At 42.6% G+C, this 16,910-nt stretch overlaps 1 protein-coding gene and 1 long non-coding RNA gene across 2 annotated transcripts; one reads left to right on the plus strand and one right to left on the minus strand.

Annotated features, from left to right (window-relative positions):
* The first annotated feature begins 2,033 nt into the window (after positions 1–2,033).
* On the plus strand, positions 2,034–7,563 carry LOC128309207 (putative nuclease HARBI1). The gene is made up of 4 exons (XM_053045590.1): positions 2,034–2,096; positions 2,171–2,248; positions 2,592–2,921; positions 7,537–7,563. Exons 1-4 carry the CDS (start codon positions 2,034–2,036, stop codon positions 7,561–7,563), a joined length of 498 nt encoding a protein of 165 aa, XP_052901550.1.
* Positions 7,564–8,086: 523 nt separating this feature from the next.
* LOC128309220 (uncharacterized) lies at positions 8,087–8,595 on the minus strand. The gene is made up of 3 exons (XR_008288842.1): positions 8,522–8,595; positions 8,362–8,457; positions 8,087–8,285 (listed from the first exon to the last, which is right to left on the minus strand). It is a non-coding gene; the product is annotated as an uncharacterized LOC128309220 (long non-coding RNA).
* Between the last annotated feature and the right edge of the window lie 8,315 nt (positions 8,596–16,910).

The raw sequence follows: 16,910 nt of genomic DNA on the forward strand, positions 1-16,910 counted from the left end.
GATTAGAGCGTTCGTGTGATTAGATTAAATTCGTAAGCTCTTACATTGGTTCCTACATAAACGACCTTTGAAAGGCTTTGTGCAATCGATCAAAAAATTGATCACCCTCCTTTTTGTACCAAAGATTGATCAGGTTTGACCTGATGGTTAACAATTAAATGATACAATAAAACCTTTCATAGTGAAAAATACATGCTGCATGCTTATAAACTGCTTCGTGCTTGAAAAAGAGGATTTATATTAAAAATGCTAAATTAACTGACGGAAACGGATTGAAATCCCTGCCAAATTATGATAAATAAACAAGCGACTTTGATTGTATTAGTCTGTGCGTTTGTGTTGTTCTTTGCCATTGTGGCTCTATGGAACGCTTGCTTGAAGTCGCAGTCTGATCGAAGTTTGGTTCGAAGAATAGCACGAACAGAAAGACAACGTCACTACAACCGAACAACATCGTCATTCTTCGAATAAACCTGGTTTAAATCGGTACAAGCGAACATGAACTGCTTCACGCACGTCTAGTACGAGCACTAGAAAACATTTTCATTGTTTCGGTGGGTTGCTGCCGGCGCCTCTGTCCTTCAAAAGCTTTTTCGTCTGCTCCTTAAGGAAAGGAATACGTATGCGATAGAATACCGACATATTCGCATTCCTATACCAATGAAGGGTGTTCGCAGCAGCGATAAAATAGACTCCCCCGAAATTTTAGTCCGTCATCCATCGTCGTGGATGACGGAACAGTCACCATCGATAAGTTAGTTATAACCTGGAACAGTTTCCGAGTGTAACTGCAGCGAGATGATACACACAATAAACAAATGCATTTATTTTCTTACCTTTACACAATGTCTTAGGACTTCTACGAGACAGTCACATACTTCGGGTATGAAGCTACTGATTGCTTGTGTTGAAATCTAAAAATAAACATAAATTATTAAAATAAGTAGCTTAAGTCTTCAGATAACTAGTAAATAATATTACTCACCCGGAATGCATATTCTAGCGATTTGTACTGATCGCCCGTAGCCAAATATCGCAAAGTAACAATAAGTTTGTCTTTTGGTGACAAACTCTTGCGCATATTCGTATCTTGTTTTTGAATATGTGGTTCAATTTGCCGAAGAAGGTAGTCAAAATCACTCCTGGACAATCTCATAAAATTGATGATCGTGCGGTCTAATTCTTCTTGCAAAATGGTTTCCACAAGATGACTAGCTTGGTGATCTCGTTCATGAAGCAAAGGACGCATCCATTCCCTAGCCGAAGGTTGCTGGATGCTAGCCAAATGCAGACGGAGGAAATTCGTCCATGCATTTGTGAATTGAAGAATGGCCAAAGTTTTTTGGCGATTCATCTTTTATTACACACTGCACTGCTACGACACTTTGTAAATAACACACCGTTTGTTCAGTTAAAAAACAAACAACACGGAACATCTGCGCATTTCCAAGCGTGGAAGATTTGACAGCCTGCCGCGGAGATTGACAGCCGACCGCGGCGAGGTGGCATACAAGTTATACGCGTTTTCCGCGGTACCGCGGCGGCCGCGGCCCATGTGGAGGAGGCCTAACAAGTGTGGACGCAAAACCTCTCGCTCTTATACGATGCTCCGTTTCATTCTGCTAGAAATTTCTTGTGTTTGAATAACAGTCGAGTTCTTTTGGCGGTTAACACGTTCGCGCGCATGCTGTATTTTGACACGTTTTTTTGATTATATTGCTTTGGTGAAGAGAGTTTGTTTGCGAAACAAGTATTTCCTTAAAGTTTCAAGTAAAAAATGGAGCAAATTGCTGTGGAATTCGCCAATGCTTCGCTTATAATGGTTAGCGCTGTGAAAGAAGAATGCGACCGTCACCAAGGCCGAGAATATTGGATGCGGCCGGTTTTCTTCAACCGTGCCGGAGACGGCCAGAAGTTGTTAGACAATTTTATAAGAATGCGAAAGTGTGACTTCGATTTTTTGGTTGCTACCATCGGACCAAAAATCGAAAAACAAAATACTCATTTACGTCGCCCAATATCTGTGCAAGAGCATGATAACGTTACGATATCTTGCAACTGGTGAGGATTATACAAAATTGCAGTATTTGTTTCGCGTGAGTAAACCTTATTATAAACCTTTAACATACTGTGTACATTGTGGAATTATTTTTGATTTTGTTTATTTTAGGTGTCAAAGCAGTCTATTTCCACCATAGTTCCGGAGGTGTGCAAATACCTGAACGAGGCGCTGCAGGACTACATGAAGGTATATTTTCCATTAAAAAATAGAAATTTCTGGGAAGCTGTGTTGGTTAGCCGATAGTAAATGTATACGATCATCAAATGTAACCGTGGCCGGCCAATTAAATAGTCGTGGTTAATTAATCAATCGAACCTAAAATAGGAAGCGCAACTTTAGTGATCGATATTCTCAAGTGCTGGCGGTTTTGTAAGTTATATTTTGGTTAAGTCTTGGGTCGCCCTCTCTCTTGTTGTGTGGCCAGGCTCGAACTGAATTGATTCATACAAATTAGAATCGTACTAACTAACTTAAAGAGAAGATAAAAGTGATAGTAACTAATTAATTCTTAATTTTATTTTGTTTTCAGTTACCATCATCTAAGGACGAATGGCTAGCTATATCGCGAGAGTTTGAGCGAAAGAGAGGCTTTCCTCACGCTATAGGAGCAATTGATGGGAAGCATGTGCGGATTCAAGCACCCAATAACGGTGGTAGTGATTATTACAACTACAAAAATTTTCACAGCATCGTTCTTTTGGCTATCGTCGATGCTAATTATAACTTTTTGTATATTGACGTTGGTGCCAAAGGGTCTGTATCCGATGGTGGTGTTTTTCGGAATTCGAGAATTCACGAGAAGTTTGAGAAAGGTGAATTGAATTTGCCCGAACCGGAGATTTTGCGATGCCCGTACTCCGTAAGTGTGCCGTACATGCTATTAGCGGACAAGGCATTTGCCTTCACCAAGTATTGCATACGGCCTTATGGAGGATATCATCCACGGGGTTCGATTGAAAGAAATTTCAATTACCGCCTGTCCAAAGGACGAATAATCGTGGAACAAACTTTCGGAATTTTGAGTAGCATGTTCCGAATTTTCCGGAACACTATTATGCTACAACCGACTGTCGCAAAAGAAGTAGTGAAAACTTCTACTTATTTGCTTAATTTCATTAGGAAACGTAATCAAAACTTTCCGCTGTTTGCCTCACATGATGAAGTGCGACAAACAGCAGACAATCACGACACGCGTCATGAAAATCTTTCTTTAACACCACTTGCCCCAATTTGTACACGACCAGCAAATGGTCTTGTTTCCATGCGTAACCATATTGCGCATGAACTCGCTTGGAATTAGTTTTTTCTTCTTTTTTTCGATTTTAATTTGGATTATTTAACATGCATTCTTACTTATTTGTTAGTTTTTTCTTATGTAGTTACTAAAGTTAGCTTTTTAATCATATATTAGTTAAGGATACCTTAGTTAAGTTTATTTTTCCCTTTTTTTACTAATACGTCATAGTTCTTTTTATCTGACTTACAAGTTGGCCTATTTGAATTATTCTATATTCAGTTACTATTTCTCGTACCGTGATTTCAGTACCCTTAACTAAACTAACAGAAGTATGGTTTTTGTCCCAGGGACTTTGTTTATTTGCTTTTTAATGCTGTTCGAGGCAATGGATACATAAAAACAGGAGACTTGAGATTCGAGTGATGTAAAGCACTACTATCTGAATTAGCACCGACGAAAGCTAAAAGAATTCTCCGCCATACCCGCCAGAAATGCTATAATCCCCACGCACCACCATCATCGATTTCAAAGCCGTAGGCCTCCGTGCTATATCATAGTTCACGCCGATCTATGGGAAATCATGCAGCAGTACAGATTCTTCGGAAATTAGAGTATGTCGAATGAGCCGAAGGAGTCGTTCGAATCTCACTGGGGAATAAAACACAAGGACGTTCTCTCCCGTTTGCTATTCATCATAGCTCGATACCATGCGAAGTACGGATTTCGACATCCGGGACACGATTTCCATCCCTTCCCTGCGGATGACATCGACATCATTGGACATACGCTCTGGCGCTGTGCGAAGCGAGCACGCGACTGAAGCGTGAGTCCTTAAACATTGGATAGATGATTGAGGAGATAGAGTTGATAGAGGCGAGAGTTCAAAATATTAAGTCATGATGTTGTGCAAAACAGGTGTAAATAAATGAAATATTTATATTTATCAGTAATATCCTCTTGAGTTCAGTAATACCATGCTTTTTTAGCACCTAACCTATTCCTCTCCTGAACATTCCTCTTCTAAATATTCCTCTTCTAAATGCTCCTCTTCTTCGATGGTTTGCTCACTTATAGCTAAATCCCTAAAATTATCTAAAACGGACAATAATTGACGTTCTATTTCGTTCCTTTCCGAGGGAACCTTTTTATCCATTTTTTCTTTTAAGTATGATAAAAAAGAATCCGACCCTACATTGCTGTCCAACCTCTTATTTATTTTTTTGCACAATGTATTATAGTTATTCAGTGCTTCAGCAAAGAGAGGATCAATGCTCGTTGGTGGCCGCGGTAAACGTCTTACAGGTTGACGGTTGCTGGTAGACGCAACGGGTTCCAGCTCGTTTGTGTGCATAATGTTTGGACTTTCGGCATTTATGGGGGGTTGAAATTCCGGGTCACGCGAAGCACATGGTTGCTCCCCAGTTCCCCAGCTCAAACGCGGAATCCGAGATCTTGGTTCAGGTTGTTGGTCTGGCGAATGGTCATTATTGTTGCTAGGACTCAGAGTTGGAATGCGTGACCGTTTTTCCATCCGATAAACAGTCTTTTCTGGACAGACAGGCATCTGGAAATATAAATAATATGATTTAATACTTCGATATATTCTAATCAATATATTTAGCTATCATCTACAAAAGAAGAATAGATTACTTTTTCTCGTTGTGTTTTTCATCTGAAGAGAATTTAAAAAAAAAATCTGGAAAAGGCGAACTCATCCTTTTAACTGCTTTATATGTTTTTGATGGCGATTGCATAAAGAACATTTAATTACCGCTTATTGTGAGCATAAATATGTATTGAAAAAATGTTTGTTTCTAATTTATTATCCATTTTGTCTGTATAATCGTCTAAAATCAAACATTTGCAGACAAACGTGACTAACAAAAGGTCACTTTTTTTCTTAGAGCTTTACGAACATGTACAGCATTGATGCGAACATCCACTGCAAGAAGTGCAGTATCTCCGGATGAATTTATAAGAATAAAAAATTCAGTACCATTTAAATCTCATAGCTAGGATCAAGAATCCCATCCTTTTTTCTCTTAGTAATGATAGTAATCATAATGACTAGTAATGATAAATTAAATAAGTAAGCAAGTAAGTAAGTAAGTAAGTAAGTAAGTAAGTAATGATAAATTATTGTAACTTACTGAATCTGACGTTTCTCCAACCTTATCATTTTCGTCCACGAATCCCATCGCTTCGAAAGCAAACCATCGTGATGATTTGCTGGTAACCGTTGAAGCTAAAAGGAATAAAACTGTTTTAGATTTTTTATGTAATTTTAAAACTAAAGCTTCCACGACATTCGAATAGAACGTGTGATACATATATACACTATAGCTATATACACTATACACTTAAAACTCCCCATTTTTTCTGCAATGATCTTACAAGATGTGTTATGATGATCCATCGTTCATGTTACGTAGGTAAGACAATATCATACAGACAATCAGATTATTTCTCGCCAACGCCCCAGCAGAATAGCGGGGGTTTTGTCTTCATGTGGATCCAAGTTAATTTTGGCGTGGAACACCTTCCAAAGTTGTATGCTTCAAAAGACGTGATGCACGATACGCACAGCATTCTCCTTTTTGTCCATATGGTGACTCTTCGACGATCGATTACCGAGCACTGAGCCTAGAGGCAACTCTTGACAGCATAGCGACTGGTCGAGTGGGGAAGCGCATGGTCATCATGGATGGACATCTCACGTGGTGGCATCACTGAAGGACCGATTTTTGGTAAATGCTTAGTTAACGTTGGTGTCTCAAAATCTCTATTCTACAATGGCTTTATCCGAAAAGTCGAAGACAATCGTCTCTCGGGTAACACCAGCGAATGAATAACCAATGCATATCGATATGATGATCCAAATCAATGATGATATCACAGGAAATACTCACCGGATCCTGTCGGTAGCGATCGTAACCTAGCCCGGATCGTACGGTACGAACTCCGCAACTTTAACCAACCGTCCTTGGCTTCGTTAACGCTGATGCCCAACACGTTGGCTACTTCAATCCACAAATCATGTTTTTTTTGCTTGTCCTTGTATGTTGCATTGGTTTTTTTTCCAAAGCGCAGGTCTGGATTGCACCTCCGCAATCAAAGAGAGGCATTGTTCTTCATTTAATTTCGACTAAAATACAGATTTAGATAAAATTTTCTCACAATTGCTGTAACGATATATTTATATTTACTTACAGGTTTCTCAGAATATTCAGTTTTGATATTCATTTCGCAAATATATTTCTTCACTTAATAACACCAGCACATGGATTTACAAAGAAAAACAAAACTTGTGGTTTCAGCTCGTCTGCTCGACTGTGCTCGAAAACTGAAAATTCGAGCATATGTTATGTTACGCCAAACTACGGATTCGACATTTCGCTATTCTGGTTTTGTTACGCGTAACAAGTATAACATAACAAAATTTTGTTACGTATAACTGTTATGGTCTACAGTCTGGACGCTCCTTAACACACTGAAGATTGAGACACACACAATACGAGTTCGATTCTAAATATAGACGGTAAAATGATTGAGGGATACATAGAAGAAAAAAAGAACCAAGAGGGAAGGGTGAGAGTGGAGGGGGGGGGGATGGAGCTGAAAATTTTGTTTTTGGCAGCGTTGCCAATTTTTTGGCTGCGGCAAATGTCAAAATCGGTCTAAACCCTCGTTAAAAAGACGTCTTTCGGCGGTCTAACGGCGGGCGGTAAGACCGCCAAAAGACGTCTTTTCAGTGACATTTGCGACCTGGGATATTCCCTCCGTTCTTGCTGTCCTCGTTATCCCTATCTTCTTATTCCCCTTCCATAACCATCAACCACAGCTGCTTCACTGCGTCGCAACGGGTTTCTCGTTGTTTCCCACTCCTCTCGCCCACAAACTTGCTGTCATTGGCTATCTGGGAACTGATACAATTCACATGAGTTCCGTTTATATATGTACAAATTGTAGAACACCAGCCACCGGTGTCAAACTCCAGAAGTGTCAAACCTCTAAACGTTCTAAACGTTGCTTATTCTTAACACTACCTTTGTTATATTATTATTTTTATTTATTACCATTTGAAATAGGCATATTTTCGTTTATTGGATACAAAACAGGTGGTGAAAGAATTAATAAAAAATTACGTTATTGTATGTATCAAAGGTGTTGTAAACAAACAGTATTTACACCGACCGCCGCTGTCACTGCGATTTCTAATGTCGACATCGTTGTGTAGATCTTGGCATTCGATCAGAACGATTAGATCCGTGGTGAGTTTAGGTTTGCGAGAAAACGTTTAACCGTAGAGTTGTCAACCAAATTTACACACGTAAGGGCCTGCTCTGGGGAGTTGTCGTATACGACCAACGACAACGACATGTTTTATGGGTGCTCTAGGATTTGTCGTATACGACAAACTGTCAAAGCATGAAGGACGTCAAACCTAGCAGAAGAACGTCATACATACAAACACAACAAAAAGCGCGCGCGTTCGATTCTTCCTACGCGTACAATTTGTGAGTCAATTTGTTTCCATTAAAGTTGTGCAAAAATAATGATGCACCGTCCGGAAAGCGGAGATTTCAGCGTCCTGTTCGAGCACCTGTTGAGGCAGCCGAGAATGTTTCATGGTTATATGAGGATGTCGAAGGAGGATGTTTTATTATATATTATATCCTTTCTAACATTTATAAAACTGTATGTTTCTCAATACCTTATACCATAATAACAGTATTAAAACTCACATATTATTACCAGTGTTGTATTTATTCCTAACCTTACAATTATAATAACTTATATCGTTATGGTTAAAAAAACGCTGTTTTAGTGCGTTCGATATATGTTTTTCCTAGAGGTTCTCTTTTTCGGATCTAACAAGCAAGAGCACAACCACCAGATTAGCAGCACCAGAACCGACCCGGCTGAAAACGTCGACCTAAATTCCGGTAGAAAAAGTGGCGGCAGTAGAGAAGGGGACTGGACAGGCTGAAAGAGACATATTCGACCCAACAACCAATTCGAATAAAAAAAAACCTAAAAAGAAACATTGAAATTTAATTACCATTTGATTTGCTGTAGCACTGATCCGTTGGGCACCACAACTTCTTTCGCTTCTGAACCAAACTGATCAACTTTTCAACATTCATGTGTTGCATTTCTGAAAAAAAAAAACGATTAAATACATTATGAATACATTACTTTTTATGATGAAGAATACGTACCGTTCGATCGATCCAAAAAAGGTTGCAGAATTATGAATATTCAGAACTGTTGATTTTTTGTTGTTGTTGACGATTTAACGGATTTGTTTTGATTTCTCCCCCCCAAAACGCTTGTCAGATGTTTTTGACACCCAAGATGCACATATGCTAGCTATGCGAACGACAAGTTTCACGAGGTTTATAGAAAAAACAAAATGATTTGTATGACGACAGATGTTTTACCAAGTTTTACGGGATTTCTCAGAGCACCTCCATAGAACGCCATACGTTTGTATTTGTCGTTGGTCGTATACGACAAATCCCAGAGCAGGCCCTAAGTTGGCAACCGGCATACCCGGGTATTCCATACGTTTTGACGTATACAATTAACGGTTTTCGTAGGTAAACAATGCTTCCTATACATTTATATTCTTGCAAATCTGTGAAAATCGGAACGTTAAATGAATATAGAACTATAATGCAATATTATATACATTTTTTTATATCGCACATATTGTAATACAAAAAAGAAACAAGTAATAGGAAATGCGTTGTATTACAATCCATTGTTTACATTTTCGCTTATTCAGCATAACCATTGTCTTTATACTTTTAATTTTATGTAATGTATTTATTTACAATTTATTCATTTATTCTAGACTTTTTGTTGCTTGTGTGTATCTAAAATCTATTTCATTCATTAATTATGCTGTTCTATGTTATGATTAATCTAACGATCCATTTCAAATTTTAAATCGATTGAATTTGAAGAAGAAGAAGAAGAAGAGAAACGTCATTCTCCATACAAAATGTATGGAATACCCGGGTATGCTGGTTGCCAACTTACGTAGTAAAGTTTAAAATAAATCAAAATAAAATACTTACTGCTTGTTGAAAATTACAATTTATGCACCAAAAAATCGGAAATAAAAAGTTGGGAGGCTACAGAAATTTTCAGGTCAATACAAGCAATGAATCAAAAGTAATTGCAGTTTAAAGTTGAAAAAAATACCCGGGTATCCGGTTGCCTACTTGAAGGTTAAAAAGGGCAGGATTGTAAGCAACGAGCTCTTTGGTAGAAAACCGGCAGTTAATAAAGACACTAATTTTTTGGTTCGCAATAGCGTCCCTAAGAAACCCTTGAAAAAGCCGCGTTTTTCTACATTCCAAAAAATTAGTCAAACTAGTGACTAGTCGCAACGTATTTGCTTCGAAATACTAAATTTGCACGCGCTTCTACAAGTTCCGCCAAAAGGTGTAAGTATTATCCACAGGGGATAATCGCGATCGGAAGTATAGTTTCGGGAGTGCAATTGTGATCAGTGCGCGCGTGTGTAAAGGGTGTATCGCGAGATGGAACACGACGATCTGATGGTGCAGCACGAGCATACGACGAGCCAGCGAGAGGGCCACGAAACACCATCGAGGGACCGGGCGGTAGAGCACGGCAACGTAGGCGCCATCGTGAATACGACGCCATCGTGTTCGGCTCAAGTGCCCGTGCCCGTCGAAGGATCGCCCCAGAGCGAAGGGAAGCTAAGCCACCGAGGCGAGCAAACTATGCAAACTCCGTGGGGATATTTTCCGGTAAGACACACGAATGTCGACACGTCGAACGTGACACCGCAGATAGCCCGGCCGCTCCCTAACCAGAAAGCGACAACCGCACAAAATGATCATACACAACCGGACTTCGACGGACGCGTCAATGATGGCGCGTCGAACTCAGCGATGGCGAACACTCATCGGTCAGTGACCCCGGGTTGGTTAATGACCTCCGAGCAGGAACTACGAAAGAAGCAGCTCGAGCTTGATCGATTAAAAATTGAAGTGCAACAACGTTTAGTGGAACTCCGAGAGCGCGAGCTTGAGTTATTACAAATAAATCGAGTAGATGTGTGCGAACCGCGTACCGAATTGGAAAAGGCGAGTGCATGGCTGCTGAACAGAGAAAATGGTGTCTCTGCTGACGCTGTGGTAAGGTCCATCGGAACCATCGAAACGGCCCAACGCTCACGATGTGCAGACAACCCGACCACGGCCGCGAGAAATCCAGCAACGTTATACGAGTCAACTACGCCATGTGACCCGGATTTTCAGGAGTGGCAACGCGCGCGTGATGAACTTCTGTCACGAGATCCTCGCAATAGGCACAAGACGACGAACGGAAGCGGTAACAACTTTGGTCACAGCACTTTGGCACAACCATTCGGACACGATTATGAACACGGCACATCGACACAAACACATGCTCAATTATACGGACACAGCACCTGTTCACAAACCCGCGTACAAGATCACGGATACAACACATTCGCACAGCCTCGCGGACCCGTTCACCAGACTGGCACATTTGCACATACACACACGATCGCACCTGGAACTCACCCGTACAACCCATTGACTGATGGACATGCAGGAACATTCGGATATTCCGGATACACATTTTTAAGCCAATCACAAATTGCTGCACGAAAGGCCAGCGGAAGAGAGTTGCCTACCTTTTCAGGATCGGCAGAACAGTGGCCACTCTTTATTGCTAGCTACGAGCACTCGACAGCAGTCTGCGGATATTCCGACGATGAAAATCTGATGAGGTTGCAGAAGGCGTTGAAAGGAGCTGCGTTGGAAGCGGTAAGCTCGTTGCTGTTGCTGCCATCGGGATTGAAGGAAGCTATAGCCACACTCAAGCTGCGCTTCGGTAGACCTGATGTGATTGTGGACGCGTTGATACAGAAAGTGAGGAGCATGCCTGCACCAAGAGCTGATAGACTGGAGACCTTGGCCGACTTTGGATTCGCGGTACGAAACATGTGTGCGACCATCAGGGCGTCTGGGCTGCCCGAATACACATGCAACGTAGTCCTGATGAAGGAGCTGGTATCGAAATTGCCGTCGACGACTTGCATCGAGTGGGCGAGGTATCAGCAGCGCTTACCTAGCGTAACTTTGACGGAGTTTGGAAGGTGGATCAGCGATCTAGCAGAGGCTCTCAGTAGAGTGGTTCCCGTAAGACCTGACGGACCGTCAGACACAGATCGCCGACGCGGTGGTAAACCGTCACGACCAGAGCAGCGTCATCCGACGACTACGCACGTGAACATGCACGCTACAGCCTCGAGCGGTAAGTACACTCTTTCTACTCCTAAATGTTCCGCATGCCAGGGAGAGTGTGCCGCACTAGTCGATTGCCAACGTTTCCTCAAGATGACGGTAGCTGCAAGAAAGGATCACATAAAGGAATGTAAGTTGTGCCGAAAATGTTTAAAATCGCATAAGGGATGGTGCCACCTTAAAACGCATTGTGCTGTGAACGGATGCGAGGCGATGCATCATAAGCTGCTTCACGGGGCCTTGAGTACTGGTAACGCGGCGGAGAAACACTGTTTAACGCAGTCCGGCTCAAACGATCGGACCCTGTTCCGTTATGTGCCGGTAATAGTACGTGGTAAAGACGGCAAAGTGGTTCACACTTTCGCGTTTCTCGACGAAGGATCATCGTCAACCTTCATGGACCACAGTCTGATGGAAGAGTTGGGTTTGAGTGGTACGTCCCGGCCGTTGTGTCTCAAGTGGACAGGAGATACAACCAGAGATGAAAAGGCCTCTGTTCAGTTAGCGGTGCAGATCTCTGGTGCGTACAAAGGAGCCTCCGTACACGACCTGGCTAAGGTACACACCGTTACCAATCTAGCGTTACCCTTACAATCGATTGATGTGCAACAATTGGAAGCAGCGTACCCACACCTGAAAGGTTAGCCGTTAGCCTCTTACACACATGCTGTACCTCGACTTCTAATTGGCGTCGACAACTGTAGATTAAGCAAATCCCTAAAATGTACAGAAGGAAGGATTAATGAACCGATTGCATCAAAAACGCGCTTGGGCTGGATGATATACGGACCTTGTCCAATCGCAACCGCTAACGCGTCTGGAGGATACAGAAGTTTTCACGTTTGCAGTTGCGAGGCAAGCAACGACTATCTGCTGACGGTGGAGGTCAAGGCATTCTTCTCCCTGGATACGCTCGGTATCACTAAATCTCCGCATCCACTCAAATCCAAGGACGATGAACGAGCGCTGGCGATACTTACCAAGGAAACGAAGCTGCAGGGTGACAGGTTCGAAACAGGACTACTATGGAAATACGACGACATCCGCCTGCCGTGTAATAAAGCTGCAGCCTTGAAACGCCACGTAACCCTAAAGAAGAAGATGCAAAAAGATCTGGAATTAGCAGCAGCAATTAATGACAAAATGAGAGACTACCTGGAGAAAGGGTACATTCGACGTTTATCAGCAAGCGAAGTAGAAGACAAGCAGCCCAACGACTGGTTTTTACCCATTTTCCCGGTAACCAACCCAAATAAGCCGGGGAAAATCCGCATGGAGTAAGCCTGAATTCTTTCCTTCTAGCTGGACCCGATCTGCTCGCCGGGCTCCTTTCTGTGCTCTTCAAATTCAGAGAATTTCACGTGGCGGTCGTCGGAGACATTCGCAAAATGTTTCACCGAGTGATGATGCGTAAGGAAGATCAACGAAGCCAGATGATCTTCTGGGATGGAGACGACCCGAATGGTGATCCAGCTGTGTACGCGGTTACCGTTATGACTTTCGGCGCTGCGTGTTCTCCAAGCAGCGCACAATTCGTGAAGAATCGCAATGCGGAGCGTTTCGAGAAGGAGTTCCCGCGGGCTACGAAATGCATCACGGACGAGCATTATGTGGACGACATGCTGGTGAGTGTGGAGACTGAAGAGGAGGCTATTCGTCTGGCGAAAGAAGTACGGTACGTGCACGCAAGCGGAGGGTTCGAGATAAGGAATTGGATATCCAATTCGTTAGCGGTAGTGAAACACCTTCAAACGTAGGCAGAGCAACAAAAAGGCATCAACATCGGTTATGATTTGGCGACGGAAAAGGTTCTCGGTATGTGGTGGGACACGAGCTCTGATACGTTCACCTTTCGTCTTTCTGGACATTTCCACGAGAAATTACAGGCCGGCACAACCACCATCACGAAGCGAAATATACTCCGAATCCTAATGAGCATCTATGATCCTATGGGACTACTTGGGCTGTTCCTGATGTTTTTAAAGATCCTACTCCAAGAGATTTGGCGTTCCGGGAGCGGTTGGGATCAGGAGCTGGACGAGAAATTGGCGGAAAAGTATCTAACATGGCAACGCGTGCTACCCGAGGTTCAAAAGGTGAGAATCAACAGATGTTATCGCAAACTCACATCGGTCGCAGCTAGGGTAGAGTTGCACGTCTTCTGCGTGCAAGCGAAACCGGAATGGCGGCCGTTGCTTATTTGAGATTCGAGGAAGATGGGATAGTAGAATGTGCTCTCGTTGGGTCGAAAACATGCGTGGCGCCCTTGCGGTTCATCTCGATCCCAAGACTGGAACTGCAAGCAGCAGTGATTGGTGCCCGATTAGCCGTTACGATCGTAAACTCACATCGGTTGGATATTTCACGCACGGTGTTTTGGACGGACTCACGGAACGTATTGAGCTGGTTACTATCGGATCATCGGCGTTACAATCAGTTTGTGGCATTTCGGATTGGCGAACTGCTCGAGACAACGAACGTGGAACAGTGGCGCTGGATCGGAACGAAATCGAACGTTGCAGACGACGGGACGAAGTGGACAAGAACACCGGATCTAACACCAACAAGTCGTTGGTTCAACGGGCCAAGTTTCCTATGGGGCCCAGAGTCGAACTGGCCGACGTATAAAGCACCATCTACGAGCACAGAGGAGGAGCTACGTCTCAATGTGCTACACCACAGCATCGTCGATCAGCTAATAGATTTTAGCCGCTTTTCCAGATGGAGAAGGCTTCTGCGAACAGTAGGATATGTGGTAAGATTTGTTACTAACGTCCGTCGTGCCATGCGAGGAGACATCGTTTTAGGAGGACCACTAACGCAGGAAGAACTGGCGCAAGCTAAGCGTATCCTGTTTAGCAGAATGCAAGCGAATGTTTACGCACGCGAGATATGCTGCCTGAAGAGTGAGCCCCCCCGGTCGCAGCCATGGAAATGCGGAGTGGAGAAGAGCAGCCCGATTTACAAACTTTCGCCGGTACTCGACGAACACGGTGTAGTGAGGATGCGAGGACGCCTAGCCGATACCTGGAATGTCAGCGAAACACTGCGCCAACCCATCATCCTTCCCCGGAAGCATCGCGGAACAGATTTGCTGATACTGGACTACCACGAACGCTACAAACACTGCGATCACCGTACCGTTGTTAGTGAGCTGCGCTCCCGGTATTATATACCCCGTGTTTTGGGTGAGTACAATCGGGTTCGTAAATCCTGCCAGCGATGTAAGATAAGTGGTGCCACCCCTGAACCACCTGCGATGGGAAGCCTTCCCCCTCAACGAGTTGCGGTCGAGCAGCGAGCATTCTCCTTTACAGGAATCGACTATTTTGGACCCCTCCTGGTTGCCGTGGCGTTCACCGAAATCGAGCTCATCATTAATTCGAGGCCGCTGACATACGTACCACTGGACGACGAGATGGACACCCCGCTGACGCCAAAACCATCTACTGCTTGGAAGCTCCGACGGATCGAAGCCGCCCGCGGTATTTACGGAGGGTGGCGCCGTCGTGAAATCAGCCTGGCGAGCCGCTCAGCACTTTGCCGACTTGTTCTGGAAGAGATGGATAGCCGAATATCTTCCTATGCTGACCCGTCGATCGAAGTGGTTTGAACACGCTTCAGGTGGGTGATACAGTAGTAATAGTCGACAACTGTCTACCACGCAACAGTTGGCCAAAAGGTCGTGTGATCGAAGTAGTTAGGGCTGGTGATGGTCAAGTTAGACAGGCAAGTGTTCGAACGTCTAGCGGTATTTATAAACGACCTGCAACGAAACTTGCGTTATTGGATATAGAGAGTAAAATACTTACCGGTGAGGAGAAGATTAGTACGACAACAAACGCTTGCGAATAACGACAGCGACGGGAAATAGAGTGAGACATATAGATTGTTTTTCTCACTGTGGGGGCAATGTTGTAAACAAACAGTATTTACACCGACCGCCGCTGTCACTGCGATTTCTAATGTAGACATCGTTGTGTAGATCTTGGCATTCGATCAGAACGATTAGATCCGTGGTGAGTTTAGGTTTGCGAGAAAACGTTTAAAAAGGGCAGGATTGTAAGCAACGAGCTCTTTGGTAGAAAACCGGCAGTTAATAAAGACACTAATTTTTTGGTTCGCAATAGCGTCCCTAAGAAACCCTTGAAAAAGCCGCGTTTTTCTACAAAAGGTATGAATAAATAATCAGAATTTTCGTCTAACTCATATGCAACTAATTTACATTTAATATTTTCAGAGTGACAAATAGCATCATGAGACAATAAATTAGACAGATTATCAATATATATATGAATAGTATGCGAAGGAAATGGAGATACAAAAAAATCAGTAGTGTTAGTAACTTCTTGTCCGTAAATACAAATCTTTTTTTGATGTTCCAAAGACTTAGTATATCTGTAAATTTGATTGTCTCTTGTCAAAAACCATTCATTTCCCGTATCTTTGCTAAGAATATAGTTAGCCATCTGTACTATGGTATCTCCATTTGGTTTGGTTTTAGTAACTATTGAAAATTCTTTTTGCTTGATAGTGGTGTTGGTGTTGTGCCTGAACGCTTCTATCTCCGATAGCCGATTCACTATTTATTGGATATGCTTATCTCCTTTGCGGAGCTGTTTCTTTAATTGTCCCAAAGCATTTTCGAACGGATATGTTGAAATGGATGGTAAAGGTCCAAATTTTTTAACTTCTGATGCCACATGAATCAAATGAACCTTTAACATGTCTCCAGCAACTTCCCAATTATTACAGTACTCTTTAGAAGACAGCAAAATTATGGCACAATATAAAAGTTTGAAATGCTCGTAGTGTTCATGAGGCAAATATTTTTGTAAAATGTAAATGGTTAAGTAATTAAAAAAGCTATGATATTGTGTGCTTTTCCAATATTTAAGTTCTTCTAAAGGACGAAGTTTTCTAGGTATCACCTTTGGAAGTTTAATTTTTAAAATTTTAGTGGATATTTCTTTAATTTGGTTCGTTGACCATTTAGTTTGTAGTCCCAATGTTCCATCCCTCCAACCAAAAAGTGATCTACGTATTAATCCAAGATCTAATATATGAAGAATATCTCCAACTAAGACATCTTCAACAATGTTAAAATTTTTTAAAGGTAAAAGAGGTGATACTTCCCTGTGATGTTTCCCATATGCGTTACGACGAAATTCCTGGTCTGTTCTTAATGGCGCATTTGTATCCCTGAAAATAACGCATTTACCGTCGTAATCGTATTCCCCCTCACAGGTACATTTAGAACATCCTTCTTTAGAGTTGTAATAGGCCACACCTGGAA

The sequence above is a fragment of the Anopheles moucheti genome, unplaced genomic scaffold, assembly GCF_943734755.1.
Source record: "Anopheles moucheti unplaced genomic scaffold, idAnoMoucSN_F20_07 scaffold_24_ctg1, whole genome shotgun sequence".
Lineage (NCBI taxonomy): Eukaryota > Metazoa > Arthropoda > Insecta > Diptera > Culicidae > Anopheles > Anopheles moucheti.

Coding starts and splice junctions, on each gene's coding strand:
- LOC128309207 (XM_053045590.1), top strand. CDS start 2,034: ATGATAACGTTACGATATCTTGCAACTGGTGAGGATTATACAAAATTG. Junction 2,249..2,591: donor CGCTGCAGGACTACATGAAG/GTATATTTTCCA, acceptor TTTTGTTTTCAG/TTACCATCATCTAAGGACGA. Junction 2,922..7,536: donor TTTTGCGATGCCCGTACTCC/GTAAGTGTGCCG, acceptor ATCGTTGTGTAG/ATCTTGGCATTCGATCAGAA.